This window comes from Anolis sagrei, chromosome 5 (genome assembly GCF_037176765.1).
Source record: "Anolis sagrei isolate rAnoSag1 chromosome 5, rAnoSag1.mat, whole genome shotgun sequence".
In the NCBI taxonomy this organism is placed as follows: Eukaryota; Metazoa; Chordata; class Lepidosauria; order Squamata; family Dactyloidae; genus Anolis; species Anolis sagrei.
The window spans coordinates 26,291,908-26,308,253 of record NC_090025.1 but is presented as its reverse complement, the minus strand read 5'-3'; the positions used below and the strand labels follow the sequence as shown (position 1 = coordinate 26,308,253).

The 16,346-nt window shown below is 39.9% G+C and overlaps 1 protein-coding gene across 1 annotated transcript; it reads left to right on the top strand.

The window, feature by feature from the left end:
* The first annotated feature begins 463 nt into the window (after window positions 1-463).
* Window positions 464-12,343, top strand: LOC132776978 (alcohol dehydrogenase 1B). The gene is made up of 9 exons (XM_060779184.2): window positions 464-568; window positions 1,998-2,099; window positions 2,740-2,878; window positions 5,775-5,862; window positions 6,665-6,884; window positions 8,072-8,335; window positions 9,688-9,823; window positions 10,655-10,793; window positions 12,044-12,343. Exons 1-9 carry the CDS (start codon window positions 551-553, stop codon window positions 12,066-12,068), a joined length of 1,131 nt encoding a protein of 376 aa, XP_060635167.2. The 5' UTR covers window positions 464-550; the 3' UTR covers window positions 12,069-12,343.
* The last annotated feature ends 4,003 nt before the right edge of the window (window positions 12,344-16,346 follow it).

The window sequence follows — 16,346 nt, the reverse complement described above, 5'->3', positions numbered from 1 at the left end:
CCCCTGCCTTGTGGAATTCCTTGCCGACCTATATGAGAGCCATCCATGAGTTAGGGCCTTTTACCCTAGCACTCAAGACCTGGCTTTTTACTAGAGCTTTTGACCTTTGTTAATTTTATCAATATCTGTATGTATGTATTTTTATCCTTTACAATTTTAGCTTGTAAATCGCCTAGAGCATCTTGGATGGAGGGTGATTAATAAGTAATTAAATGGTGATGATGATGATGATGATGATGATGCTTCCTAAGAAACACTCTGGATTAGGGGCTTAATCATCAACTAGCTTCCCTCTCACAAGTCCAACTGCAAATATCAGTTTTCAAAATGAATTATTTTGTGTTCACCTGCACATCAAAAGAGATTGCTCCAACTTGAAAACTGCCATATGACTTTTCGAATCAGCCCAGGTAAATAAATTGCTGGAAGTAGCAGTAGGGGAGTGGCTAGGTTTCTTGGGGTGGGTCCTGGAAAACATTTCATTTCTATATCTAGTAACACAGACCAGACAAGTTAACAAAGAGGCTGAAAAGCTACAAAGACTAGAAACATGAGCACTGCAGGGAAAGTAAGTAGATATTTCATTTTATTTTATTTTATTCACTCTAGGTATGTGTGTGCATTGCATTTTGTTCAAGAGCAATGAATAATGCAAGGTTCATCAAAGACTTTCCAGGATGTCACTAGCTTTTTCGTCAATCGTATCAAAATGTCGTATAACCTTCCTGCTGTGACAAATATGTCACACTTGTTCCTACAACTTACAGAGCAGAGGGGGGCCTTATGGTACTCTTCATGAAACAGAAACATATGGCCCAAATGTTCAGGTATCCTAGGTGCCTGGTTAGATGGGCTTTAAAAAAAGACCATTGGCTTTCTTTTGGCATTGAAAAAAAGTGAAATTGTAATGAGCAGAAACCATTCTTCTGACACTGAATGAGTCAAGCTTTGTTTGAGAATGTTAAGACATGAAGTGGAAATGAAGTTAAGGAGTCGTGATGTGGAGGAATGCACCATACGTTGTCAGATTGCAGGTGTGCAGAAACAGCTTGCAAAGTGGAAGCTTGCACAACTATTTTTGTGGTGGCTTAGATGGGGAGCAAATTATACTGGACATATTTGCAGTTTAGGGTCTCTGATTTCCCCCCCAAATAATTTTATTAAATGTTTACTAGGAAAGTAGGGGAAAAGGGAAGGAAGGGTTTCCAATTTTGAGGGAAACTGCTAATATAACTAAATAACATTACAGTTCAAGGTTTGTGTAATATTTGAAACCAGTGGCACAGTGGGTTAGACCACCGAGCTGCTGAACTTGCTGATCGAAAGGTTGGCAGTTCGAATCCATAGAGTGGGGTGAGCTCCTGCTGTTAGCCCCAGCTTTGCCAACTTAGAAGTTCTAATCTAAAACATGCAAAAATGAGTAGATCAATAAGTACTATTTTGGCGGGAAGGTAACAGCACTCCATGCAGTCAGGCCAGCCACATCACCTTGGAGGTGTGTATGGACAATCCTGGCTCTTCGGCTTAGGAATAGAGATGAGCACCCCACCCAGGGTCAGACACAACTAGACTTAATGTCAAGGGGAGGCCTTTACTTTTTTACTTGAAACAATACAAACCAACATGTTTTCTTCATAATACTAAGGAGTCCCTGTGCACTTGGTGACATAACTCAGGATAGGACCTCAATGTATCTCTATCTAGCCTAGGAAGAAGCACCATTTAGCATTTAAAGAGTTAGCCCATAGTAGGACCATAATATACCTGTGCATGAGATGACATTTAGAGTCACGTGGACAATCTTTATGACATGTAGAACAGCAGTGGGATGAATGCAACCCTTCAAAACGTGTTCGAATGCAACTTCCATGGGCTGTAGCCAGCCAGCACTGTCAATGGTAAGGAATACTGGGAGGTGCAGTCAATACTTCTGGAAGACTGAATTATTTCCACCTCTCATATACCAATATCCCTGCATATGTTTTTATTTTTAACAGGTCATCAAATGCAAGGCAGCTGTAGTCTGGGAACCCAAGAAACCATTTAGCATTGTAGAAATTGAAGTGGCTCCACCAAAAGCACATGAAGTCCGCATAAAGGTAACAAAAAGAAACCAACAACTGGATTAGTGTTGATGAGCAGCTTTAATTCACGTTCACTCACATCAGGTTGGCTCTACCATTGGGTAGAGTAGAGCATCTGTTGAAAGAGGTAGAGATTAAGGAACAGCTTTTTCCTGCCATTCCCTTCCTCCTTGTAATACTCACAAGCACAATAATACAAATTCTTGCCTTCGGGTGTTTCTAAACATGTTTTTCTGCTGCCATTATTAAGGTAGCATGAAAATGTAGCTAAATTAAGCAATGCTCCCAATGCCAAACCATCCCTCAGAATCCCGTGATCATGATTCTTATGATCACGCTCTGTTGTAGCACCATATGCCACTTTAACAGCTAGGGCAACTTCTTACAAAGCTTTAAAGTTTACGTAGTTCAGCTTTCTGGGTGAGCGTTCTAAGTGCTCCTCCCGAAACTGGAAATCCCAGGATCCTATAACAAGTTGCCATGGCAGTTAAAGTTTAATATAGTACAATAAACAGTGCAATGTGATAAGGGTATTTGTCAGAGTTGTTCAACATACGAGTAAACGTTGTTGGTACAGCCTGCTAAGTACCAATCATGCTAGTTGGTGTCTAAATGTGAATTGTCCACTTTGATATATCTTTCTCTTTTCTTCCAGATCTTAGCTTCTGGAATATGTCGCTCAGATGACCATGTATTGAGTGGTGCACTAACAGTGAACTTCCCAATTATTCTTGGTCATGAAGCAGTAGGTGTCGTGGAGAGTGTTGGGGAAGGAGTTACTAGTGTGAAGCCAGGTATGGGAAAGCATACAGAGTGCAGCAAAAGAATATCAACCCAAAGCCATTATCAGTCATGACAAAATTAAATTACAGGCTCTTCCAAATGTGGTAAATGTGTGGGGAGATTGTAGTATATTTTTTCTGTATTTCCTAATTTTTTAAACATGTCCAAATTTCACATCTGTGGTCCTGAACTATTATCTGGCAATTCCCAGCCCCACCTGTGATGTATTGTTCCTAGCCTCAAGTGTGGTTGTTTTCATTTCCAGGACACACTGGAATACTCCATCAGTGAAGCAGCACTTTTGCATTAACTCTCTGTTGTAGTTGTGTGCCTTCAAGTTGTCTCTGACCTTTGGCAACTCTAAGGCAAACCTATCATGGGGTTTTCTTGTCAAGCTTTATACAGAGCCTTTGTCTTTTCTGAGGCTGAGGGAGTGTGTTTTGCCCAAGGTCACGAGTAACATTGGGCAAAACACCATGACTGAACAGGGATTTGAACACTTGTCTCCATCAACCCACTCTCAAATCACTTTAACACGCTCCCATTAGCTAACTCCCATTAGCACCCTATCACCTAACTTTTTTTAAAAAACACAGAGAGAATTAAATTTTACCTTCAAACAATTTCAACATATCATATCCAATTCTTTTTTAAAAGCCTTTTGAAGAAACCCAGTACATATCCAATAAATCACTACAAAATTCCCCCAAAAGAATAGTGTGACTGGATGTAGAGTTGACTACAACTAGCAAACACAAGGATATAGTATAAGAATTGACGTTTCTTTCAACCATCATAAAACAGTGAATCAGTAGAGAGAAGTTAACTTAACCTGATTTTGCAATATAGTGGACTCTGTCTCTTGCAGCCAGTTTTATATAAATGTTAGACTTTGGGACTTCATTAAGTGATACAGCTACGTTTTTGTAATAGTCAGCAGCTTAATGTTTTACTTAATGTTAGAGAGAACATGTTACTTAAATGTCTGGCCTTTAAAGAAATTAAAAGACAGGGGGTTATCATCAGCATTACATCCAATATGGCGATCAGGTCAGGATGATTTGCATGAATGAAACTAATTCATAATTAAGAGTTGGAGAATTTGTAAAGCTGGAAACGGTGAAGAAAAAGGGAACCCAAATCATCAAGGGGATGGAGCAATTCCACTATGAGGAACAGACATTGCCCAATTCCTTGCAAGACCCTTTTCCTGGGAACCCATTCCATTCCGAACATGCCAATACCCTTTGCCAGTTGACTTGTTTAACCAGTCAAGACCAGTCAAGATGGCACATCTAAACCAGCAAGCTTGCGGATCCTAGACAGGCCTGGCCTAAGTCAAGCAGTGCTGGGAACAGCAACAGCCTTTTTTTTTTTTTTGTATTGAACTGCCATCAAACACCTAAAAATGTTTCTGTACATTTTCTGTGCAACATGTCAGTTTTGAGAGTGCAGACTGCTGGCGTCCACTTTGTCCAAAGTGAATAAAGCTTCTGTTCCTTTGTCTTCAACCTTTCCATGGCACATTTGATCTTTGGAGTTAGTCATGCCAGGCCCTGAATCTATGGTTCTTGCGGTAGCTGAAATCACATAACATACCTTTCCAGAATAGGAAACTCCCGGCATCATGTCCCAAATGCACCTTGTCAGAGATTTAGGATTGTCTGCACATTGCACTTACCTCCCAAAACCTCTACATATCACCTGTCAAGTCCAGCACTTTTAAATTTTGTCTATTACATTTGGCCCGGCCTTAGATTTTAAATGCGTCATGGTGTTATTGTTTTTAGTGTTTTATTGTTTTGCTTGATGTTTTATTATTTGTTTTATGAGTTTTACTGTTGTATTTGTATGCTGTTGCTTTGTTGGTGGCCTTGGCCTTTGTAAGCCGCATCAAGTCCTTCGGGAGATTTTGCAGAGTATAAATAAAGTTAATAATAATAATAAATAATACTTATAATGTGGTGTTCCTTTTTTCTCAATGCTCTGAATGCAATTTCCCTGCTTCTTGGCAGGGGGTTGGACTGGATGGCCAATGAGGTCTCTTCCAGCTCTATGATTCTATGATTCTAATAGCGTCAGTTTTCTATCTATGCGCATTGCACAAAATTCCCATGAGGAGCTCACAAGTAGGACATTAGTCAAACAGCACATTTCTTCCTATGTTTGACAACAATTGGTATTTGGTGACAAGTGCCTCTGATATTGAATTATGTATAAGATAATTACATATGCATGTGCAAAAGCCTTGGCCACCAACTTGGATGGCTTCAAAAGAAGTGTATTAACAGCCATTTAGGCTACCAGTAGCTAATACATTCTATATCAGAGGCACTTGCCCATCAAATACCCATTGTTGGTAAAAATGGGAGAAATGTGCCGTTTCACTAATGTATGTTACATTGACCACCTTGGGATTAGAAATGTGAGTCAGATGAGTATTTGGTTTGTTATAGCACCATCATTTTTATATTCTTTTGCCATTTCTTCACAATGCAGTCAGTTTCATTCAGACTTTGTGTGTGTGTGCCAGGAGTGACTTGAGAAACTGCAAGTCACTTCTGCTGTGAGAGAATTGGCCATCTGAAAGGACGTTGCCTAGGGTACCCCCAGATGTTTTACCATCCTGTAGGAGGCTTCTCTCATGTCTCCAAATGGGAAGGTGGAGCTGACAGATGGGAGCTCACCTTGCTCCCCGGATTTGAACCATCAACCTTTCGGTCAGCAGTTCAGCCAGCACAAGGGTTTAACCCATTGCACCACCGGGAGCTCCTTCCATTCAGGCAAACTCCACCACAATATATAGTAATTTAGTCAGTTTCTTATACTCATGGCTATGCCTATTGACATGCTATAATCTATCTAGCAACTTCAAGTAGGCTCACCATATTTTTTTATAATTCACAGGAGACAAAGTTATTCCACTTTTTCTACCACAGTGTGGAAAATGCAGTTTTTGCATAAACCCCAAAGGCAACTTGTGCGAAAAGAGCGAGTAAGTTCATGTTATTATTCATAGCAGTAGACCAGCAGGGGCTTTTTAGTGTCTGGTCCTAGATTCTGAAGCTTTTCTTATAGGGAGGCAAGGCTGGATGCTGCACTGAAGTTCTATCTGCAGCAAATGAAGACCTTTTTACTCTGGAAAGTTTTTGGGAATTGATTGTTTTATAGGAAAAAACAGTTTATAAACTGTGCTATCCTTTACTTTTAAATCAATGTTTAAATGTTGTCAAATTTATATATTATTTATTATTATTTCAAACATATTTTTTGCATATTTTAGCTTCATGCATTGTTTTACTAGTACAGTAAAGTCTCACTTATCCAACATAAATGGGCCAGCAGAACGTTGGATAAGCAAAAATGTTGGATAATAAGGAGGGATTAAGGAAAAGCCTATAAACATCAAATTGCATTATGATTTTACAAATTAAGCACCAAAATATAATGTTTTACAATAAATCAAAAGAGAAAGCAGTTCAATACACGGTAATGTCATGTAGTAATTACTATATTTACTAATTTCGCACCAAAACATTGCAATGTATTGAAACAGCTGTGGATCCGGACGGGAGGCAGACTGCGTTAGATAATACAGAATGTTCGAAGAGCGAAGGTTGGATAAGCGAGACTCTACTGTAATTCTTTTTCTTTTGTAAACTGCCTTGAATTCTAGCTTGGGAAATGTAAGATATAAATAAAGGAATATAACAGAACAGATTAGAATAATTATGTTATCTATTTTGTCTTTGGTGAAACCCACAACTCTATGATTTCTCCTTTCCCATATTTTAAAGCTTTGGAATACCTACTGGATTGATGTATGATGGCACTAGCCGATTCACTTACAAAGGACAACCAATCTACAAGTTTGTTAGCACTGGCACCTTCACCGAATACACCGTGGTACATGAGGATGCGGTGGCCAAAATTGATGCTGCAGCTCCTCCTGAGAAAGTGTGTCTGATTGGCTGTGGATTTTCTACTGGATATGGTGCTGCCATTAATTCTGCCAAGGTAAGGATTACCACATAGCTAGTTGACTTGCTATGTGTGATAAATTTGTGGCATGTCCACATTTTGTATTTATGACTCACAATAGCTGTGTATACCTGCGGATTGCTCAGCCTTAGTCAAGGGCAGGTATGAGGACAAATTTAGTGATTTTGATATGACTCGTGGATAAGTCAGGAGTGGTTCCTCAGAGAGGGGAAAAGACCAACGTGATAACAAAGCTACATCACTGACACAATATGCAACGACTCTTATGAACTGCAAAAACAGAGCATCATGCAAGACATCCCACTGTAAAACACGCTGCTGGTTTCATTTACCCAGGCCCTTCCACACAGCTTACCTGTCCAAATATCTCTCTCTCTACGTCCCACCTCGCAGTATAAGATCGTCTGGGGAGGCCCTGCTCTCGGTCCTGCCAGCCTGCGCTTAGTGGAGATGAGGGACAGGGCCTTCTCGGCGGTGGCCCCACACATGTAGAACTCGCTCCCCAGTGAGATCGGGTCAGCATCTTCCCTCCTTTCTTTCAGAAGGAAGGTTAAATCGTGGTTCTGGGGCTAGGCCTTTGGACAGCAAGCATGACAGCACTTTGGATGTTGAATTGGACTGGAATTGGCTATATGGATTGATGACAATGTTTTTAATGTGTTTTTAATTTAAAGTTCTATTTACTGTTTTAAACTGTTGTTATATTTGTTTATATTTGTATTATCTTGTGGCATCGAGTTGTTGCCGGTGTAAGCTGCCCTGAGTCCCCCCTTGGGGGTTGAGAAGGGTGGGTTAAAAATGTGGGAAATAAATAAATAAATAAATGAAATCCCACATTATCTTATTTGAACTGGGTTATATGGCAGTGTGGATTCAGATGACTGAATTCAAAGCAGATATTGTGGATTATCTGCCTTGATATTCTGGTTTATATGACTGTGTGGAAGGGCCTCCATTTGTCCCAATAGTGCCCCCGAGTCCCCATTGCCCTTTTGACAACATTAATAGTATGCATTCGGTTTTCAATGTTGTAACTTCCCAGCTGATTGCAAGTGATAGTGTGCAGAAATTGTTCAAACAAACAAAAATAGAGTTAAGAGGCATATCAGGAATTTCATGCCATGTTTATTTGTGTGTTTGTTAAGAAGTTGAACTGTATGCTTACTCTCAGTCTCAGGATGATTATTTTTATTTTGATATAGGTGGAACCTGGGTCTACCTGTGCTGTTTTTGGACTGGGAGGAGTTGGCCTTTCAACAGTGATGGGTTGTAAGGCAGCTGGAGCCTCCCGAATTATTGGGGTTGACATCAACAAGGATAAATTCCCTAAAGCTAAAGAGCTGGGAGCCACTGAATGTGTCAATCCTCTGGATTTCAAGAAGCCTATCAATGGAGTACTGTTTGACATGACAGACGGAAAAGGCGTTGACTATTCGTTTGAAGTTATTGGACGTACCGATACTATGGTGCGTACACAATATCGAAGTGCAGAATTGAAATTGAGAGCAAACATCTGCATTCTCTTTCTTCCTGTTCTCTCCCTATCCCCAGTGTTCTACTCCAATAACTTTCTTCCTTCACCCTTTTTGCACTATTTTGAGAGGAACTCAATAGAAATACTTGAGAATAGTATGGGATGGTTGTGGGGGTTGAGGAATGTTCATGCATTTGAGAGCCTTCAATGTGAAGGCCCTCAAATGCATGAAGATTCTTCAACCTGCACAACCATCCCATACAAACATTGGGCAAACACTGCATGGATTTTTAATATGGCATTCAGGAGACAAAAATTTAGATCCTGTGGCTACATTGTTTTGGACCTCATCCCACAAGGATGGGAAAGCCAGGGGAACAAATTCTTATTGTTTCTATTCCCTTTGAAGATGGAGTCCCATGGATCTGATGAAATGACATAGGACTGCTTCCAGTGGTGACCCATTTTGTGTATGCAAAGGGGAAGGTTGTGAAGTCAGGAAAGAATCCACCACACAGCTCTCCCTGCACATAGAAATGGGTAAAACTGTTGTACTTTATGATAGGATGAAACTGTTGGATTTTAAGGTGGGATGGGAGGCCATTGACCATACAAAGGATTCCCCACACTCACCTCCCGGCTTCCCTCTCCCCTTATGGAATGAGGTCCCCAGTCTTTGCTAGAACACATCCCTTCAATCAATCATTTACTGACTCAACACATAGTTAAATCCCATTAATTCAATGGGACTCCTCTGGTTGGCACTATAGGTTTTAAGCCTTTTCCTCTATAGATCTTCTTAGGTAAAGGTATAGGTTTTCCCCTGACATGATGCTCATCTTCATTTCTAAGCCAAAGAGCCAGTGTTGTCCATAGACATCTCCAAGGTCATGTTGCCAGCATGACTGCATGGAGTGCCATTACCTTCCCATTGGAGCGGTACCTATTGATTTACTCACATTTGCATGTTTTCAAACTGCTAGGTTGGCAGAAGCTGGGGCTGACAGCGGAAGCTCACACCGCTCCCTGGATTTGAACCTGCAACCTTTTGGTCAGCAAGCTCAGCAGCTCAGTGCTTTAACCTACTGCACCACTGGGGGCTCCTCAAAATTCTTAAAGATCTTCTTAAAGATCTTCTTAAAGTTGTTTATATCACAATCCAAGTCATTATTATTATAAGCTTATCTGGGTGACTTTTTCGATACTAATACAATTTTTTCATACCTATTATAAAACCATGATAGAGGTGGCCTGGCTATTCAGAGAAGAGGAGGATGTCATGGCTGGCATAGCAGATATTTTTCATGGCTTGAACTGAATAGTTGACTTTGGATTTGCTTTTAGATGGCCGCCATGAATTCCTGCAACATAAACTATGGAACAAGCGTGATTGTGGGTGTGCCTCCTTCAGCATCTGAGATTACCTTTTCCCCTGGACTTATCTTCTCTGGCCGTAACTGGAAAGGATCTCTATTTGGAGGTAAGGTCTAAATTCCAACCCCGATCCCTCTTCCATTAGAAAAGAAGTATTACAATATGTAATAGGCCTGGGTAACAACAGAAAAATTTGTTTCTAAAATCGATTCGTTTTTTGGGGTTTTTTGCGTTTTGATATTTAAAAGAATTCTGATTTTTTTAAAAAAAAAGTTCGATATTTACGACGTTTCGTAAATGGTAAAAAAATTACAAAACAATAATGAAACAATAACGAAACAATAACGAATCGATTCGTTAATGGTGGACGCGACCGCGCAATACGCTAAAAAACCTCCAAATGGGACAGAGGGAACTTCTGAAGCTTCCCTCTCCCTCTGTTGTTGACTGTTGGTGTGATATTATAATTTTTTTCACTAATTAAACAAAAAACAACTATAAAACTTGCCCCAGACATGCGGAAATAATAACGAAACGACTCACACCAATAAAGAAACGAATACATAACAAAATACAAAGCATTTACGAAAAGAATTGAAAAATTCATTTCGTTTTTAAGTTGCTCCAGAATGGTTCGTTATCGCTTCGTTAACAAAAAAATAACGAATTTTTAACGAATTACGAATTAACGAAACGAAACCGCCCAGCCCTAATATTTAACACAGAATGCATGGCAAAAATGGGTGGGGAACAGCACATCACTTTAAGAAAATTTCCCAATATGTGTCTAAGCCCCTTGAACATTTCTGGACTGTAAAAGCTATTAGCCTGATTGGACAATACATGACTGTTAAGGCTGCTCAAAATCTATGGGCTGAAAGACCTTTAGTATACATGGTACTTGCCAGGTCTTGACCTCACACTCTCTTATTTGCAGGCTGGAAAAGCAAAGATTCCGTTCCGAGGCTGGTTTCAGATTTTATGCAGAAAAAGTTTGCTCTGGATCCACTCATTACTCACACCATGCCCTTTGATAAAATCAATGAAGGGTTTGAACTGCTCCGGTCAGGGAAAAGGTAAAACCTTCATCTCTTTTAATAGCTGCCCTTTGCTCAAATAAGAGTGAACACGTGTCGCCCAAAAGAACTGGCATGTCTTTCCCTACAGCTGCAATACTCATTTTGCAGCCAAAAGCATGGGCCAGTCATTAATCCACTGTATTTTCTTCAACATGGGAGAAGGGAAACACATTGAAAGCTTGCACTTTCCATGTAAATAGAGCAACAATGGGTGAGGTAGATCTAAGTTGTTCTTCGCTCCCATCTTGAAGAAAATAGGTGGGTGGGAGTAATGCCTGAACAGCATTGAAGAGACTGTACTTTTTCAGTTCTAAGATGTACTTTCCCCCCTATATAAATATCTCTAAAAATGGGGTAGGTTGTAGAATTGCAGGTATAGAATTGTTGGTGGTGGTGGTGGTACTGAAATTAGGGCACATCTTACAATCAATGGCATAATTGAAGAAATATGGTATTCCATGGATGAACAAATGAAAGAGAAAACTGCTAAAGCTGCATAGAAATTGTATTTACTGTTGAGGAAACCATTAGTTTCAGACATTCTACAGCAGTGGTTCTCAACCTGGGGTCCCCAGATCTTTTTGGCCTTCAACTCCCAGAAATCCTAACAGCTGGTAAACTGGCTGAGATTTCTGGGAGTTGTAGGCCAAAAACATCTGGGGACCCCAGGCTGAGAACCACTGTTCTATAAGAAGTGGGCCCCCTGGTGATGCAGCGGATTAAAACACTGAGCTGTTGAACTTGCTGACCAAAAGGTCGCCAGTTTGAATTCAGGGAGCGGGGTGAGCTTCTGCTGTTAGCCCCAGCTTCTGCCAACCCAGCAGTTCAAAAACATGCAAATGTGAGTAGATCAATAGGTACCACTCCGGCGGGAAGGAATTGGTGCTCCTTACAATCATGCTGGCCACATGACCTTGAGACGTCTACAGGAAACGCCGGCTCTTCAGCTTAGAAATGTAGATGAGCACCCCCCCCCCCCCAAAGAGTCTGACACAACTAAACGTAATGTCAGAAGAAACTTTTACTACTGGAAGTATCGTCTATCAAGCATGGGCAAACTTGGGCCCTCCAGTTGTTTTGGACTTCAACTCCAAGAAATCCCAGCCAGCTTACCAACTATGAGGAACTGTGGGAGTTGAAGTCCAAAATACCTGGAGGGCCCAAGTCCCCCATGCCTTGTCTAGATCCATCTTATTTAACCCTGATGTTTAGAACAGAGTTCATTATTATGTTTTCTGATGTTTCAGCATTCGCAGCGTTCTGGTGTTTTAAAGATGCCAGTGATGAAGCAAGTATATAGCAATGGCATTTGCAGACTAAATTCCTCCAGATCAAAAGACTACACACTTGGTAACGGGACACCGGTGGAAAGGATTGATTCCTGCTCTGTTGCCAGTAGTAATTACTTTTTATCAACTTGAAGGTGCCACATACCACTGATCTCAATGAGATGCCTATTTCTCAGTGGATAGTCATTGCATTCACTGTTGACCAGTATCTTGAAATCATGTTTTTTCATTGCTATTAAAAATGATTTTACAAAATTATTTACAAATATTTTTAGAAAACTCTTTGTTTTTTAAAAAGTTGTGATTTTGGAATATAGTTTTGTATATTTGGCATGAGATGCCAACAGGATTGAGAATGAATGTTTTTCTCAAAGACTTTCAATAACATGCAGCATTCGCAGCATTCTGGTGTTTTAAAGATGCCACTTTGCAATTTGGAATTTCAAAACAAAAACCTAAACAGAAACAAACAACTGATATGATGAAATGTAATAAAAGGTCACCTATAACCTTGGTGAGCACACACTGGAATGTAGATTTTGAAAAAGCTGGCCAAGATTCTGCAATGGAAGACAGTGACACTATGGTGTGTATTGATCTCATCCCTGCCAGGACTCACCTTTTAGCTCCTGCAGCCCTCATTTCACAGCCACTTGGTAGCCAGTGACAAGTCAGGAACATCTGATTATGATTTTTGGCTTGAGTCAGAATATCGGCATAATCTACCTGGACATCTGAAGGCCTTTCATTCTGATACAGATGTTAGTGTAAGCCTTAATTATAAAGGCCAATTTAACACAAACCTGGGGCACTTCCAGACAGCAGCAAATCACGGGTTTTGATCAAGGGCAAAAATATTCTGGGACTTCAGAAGAGGTCTACATACAGACCTGTTGGTCCTGGGATTTCTGCCTCCATTGTCCACGCTTGCTGCTTCGTTGCGGGATTTAGAGGCTTCCAAGATGGCAACTGTGGGATTTCCACTGGAAATTTCAGCATTTTTTTAAACTTATGATGCGAAGATGTGAATCACTGTTTAAGTTCGGTTCCTGGATTATATAAACTGCAGGGCCATCTGTGCAGACAGGATTTGTTTCTGGGTTATACATGTCTGCTCTTGATGGGTCTATTGTGAAAAAATGTACAACATTGATTAGGGGGCCACAACGTTGTCCTGGCCAGAGAAAATGTGCCCTCCACACATTTCATGAAGTTTCTGGCACACAAACAAAGTTTTCATATTCTACTCAACTGTCACCTTCTTTTTAGGAATTGACTAATTAGGAACAAACATCTAAAACCCGGGAACAAGCCTAGATTTTAAAAATCCCATGATTTCCAAATGCAGTGACACACAGACATTCAAAGATGCAGATTTTCAGCTCAGAACCGGGATATTCCTGCACCTGGAAATCTCTCATTTTTTGCCATATGTAGCAATTGCTTCCGCATTTACAGGGAAAGGCATCTAGCCACCATCCTGTTTGTTGTGGAAGCTCCCGGGATAAAGGAACTGTCTAAAGGGGCCACTAGTAGCTAATTATGTTGTTTCCGTCTCCTAATGTAAAAGGAGTTGAATTTAATTTTTATTTGAATACTCTAATGTATTGACACTTTCTTGAGGTAGGGTTGCTGTCTCTGTGTTGGAAACCCTACCTAACATGACACCTACCATCTCAGTTGATCGCCTATCAGTACATGAGTGTAGCCAGTATGCATAGCCAAGGTGAAAGACACTATAAATAGCAGGAGGAATAGAATTGGGTAACACAATGCCAAGAGATGTTCATGAACACTCTTAGGGTCCTTTCAAGGAAGTCGGAGAATATACTGTTACTATGACTTAACCAGTTAGTTCATTAACAGAATGAAATACTAGGAAAGTGGGTTAGCTGCAAGAAAAAAATTGGGACTGCACATTTCACCTTGTAATTCAGCTTCTGGAAAGGAAAATTGTAGAAATGAACTATCTTAAAGGAAGTCTTGAAGATTTCGTGAAGAGGCCTATGACTATAAGATTGAAATTAAAATCAGAATCACACCCCATTGTGCTTATATTTTCATTTTATTTCTGAGGTGTCCCACTGTTATAAATGTTGCAGAAACAAAACGATAAAACTATATAAGAACAAGCAACAGTCAGTGAGACTTCTATCTCTAATAAAATAAGGCAGTGTTTCTCAGCCTTAATACAGTTCCTCATGTGACCCCCAACCATACAATTATTTTCATTGCTACTTCATAACTGTATTTTGCTACTGTTATAAATTGTAATGTAAATATCTGATATGCAGGGTGTATTTTAATTCACTGGACCAAATTTGGCACAAATACCCGATACACCCAAGTTTGAATACTGGTGGGGTTGGGGGGATTGATTTTGTCATTTGGGAGTTGTAGTTGCTGGGATTTATAGTTCACCTACAATCAACGAGCAGTCTGAACTCCACCAATGATGAAATTGAATCAAACTTGGCACACAGAACTCCTCTAACCAACTGAAAATCCTGGAAGGGTCTGGTGGGCATTGACCTTGAGTTTTGGAGTTGTGGTTCACCTACATTCAGAGAACACTGTAGACTCAAACAATGATGGATCTGGACCAAACTTGGCACAAACATTCAGTATGCCCAAATGTGAACAGTGATGGAATTTGGAGAAACTTCACCATTTGGGAGTTGTAGCTGCTGGGATTTATAGTTCACCTACAATCAAAGAGCATTCTGAACCCCACCAAATGATAGAATTGAGTCAAACTTCCCACACAGGACCCCCCATGACCAACAGCAAATACTGTGTTTTCTGATGGTCATTGGCACAAATACCTGATATGACACCCCCCTCATGACCTCTATGACAACCCCCTCATGACCCCACCATGGGTCTCGACCCCCAGGTTGAGAAAGTAGGGGAAGAACCTGAGTCCGGCAAATGATGTCTCTGGAGGTGTGGTCTCCAATATAAGTCTTAACTGCTTGTTTATTAGCTCGATGTGGACTTTCCCATGGTTCAAAGCGGGGGTAGGGGGTGAGATAAGGGGAGTCATTGGCGAACTTTTAATGTCTGTATATGGGGTAACAAATAGAAACTTTTGTTGTCACTGAATAGCAATTGATGTTTGTATTATTTTATTACACTTTTGTATGGCTAATGTTTCAATATTGACACAATAAATAAATAATACAAACATTAGTCATATGCAGTAACTACTATAATAATCCATTATAGAAACATCTCAGAGTAAAAAACACACCCAAACAAATTTTGCAAATGAGTAACAAAATCAAATACAAAAGAAAGAACACAAAAATAAGAAATGTGTAGCTACCCAAATTATTCTACAAAACTTTCAGATTTTTAAAATAATTGTGTGTTCTGAAGATATTCATTTGTGCCTCTTACGTATTCATGGGCCCTACATAGTCTCTGTCATTAATTGGACTCTGTTCCTCTGTTGCTTGGGAAGCAACTGGCTGCTGTTTCCACTCCTCTCACAGGAAGTATATCCAGTCCACTACAAACTCCCTTCATCCCTGGCCAACACAGGCCCCTTTTATACTGCCATATACAATTGAGATTATCCGCTTTGAACTGGATTATGTGGCAGCGTAAACACATGTAATCCAGTTCAAAGCAGATAATGTGGATTATCTGATTGGATAATCTGGATTATATGTCAATGTAGAAGGGGGCACAGCAAATAGTGAAGTCTTCCAGCTGTACTCCAATAATATTTAGAGAGCCATTTGTTTCCAATTATTTCTGTGATTGCATAACTGAATTTTAGAACACAAGCTTCTAATGAGTATCAACAACTTGGCTTTTGTGTAAAAGAAAAAAAATGAAGAAATGGAAATAAACTAAGAAAAAACAGAGCTACAGAAAGAAGAAAAAATGAAGAAATTGAAATAAATAAAGAAAAAAAAACAGAGCTACAGTTTTTTTCTGTAACTATTCAGGCGTTACTTTGTTACTGCTGTAAAATGATCTTTTATCTTAGGCGTCCTTTCAATTCCTTCCTATTGCTTTTACTGGCCAAAGGTGCCCTAAAATTACACTGCTATCAAGAAAAAAACTGTGTATTGCCAAATCTTAACAGGTTGTGCAAATGAATTAATCTATGTTCTCCAGTGAACGCTTAACTGAATTCTAATCCTAGCATGTAATGGAACCAGAGAAAATAAAGTGGCAGGAGAGAAGTGGCCAAGTTCTTGCGAAACTAAGTAAATATTGGACAGTTGTGAAACAAATCAAAATTTTG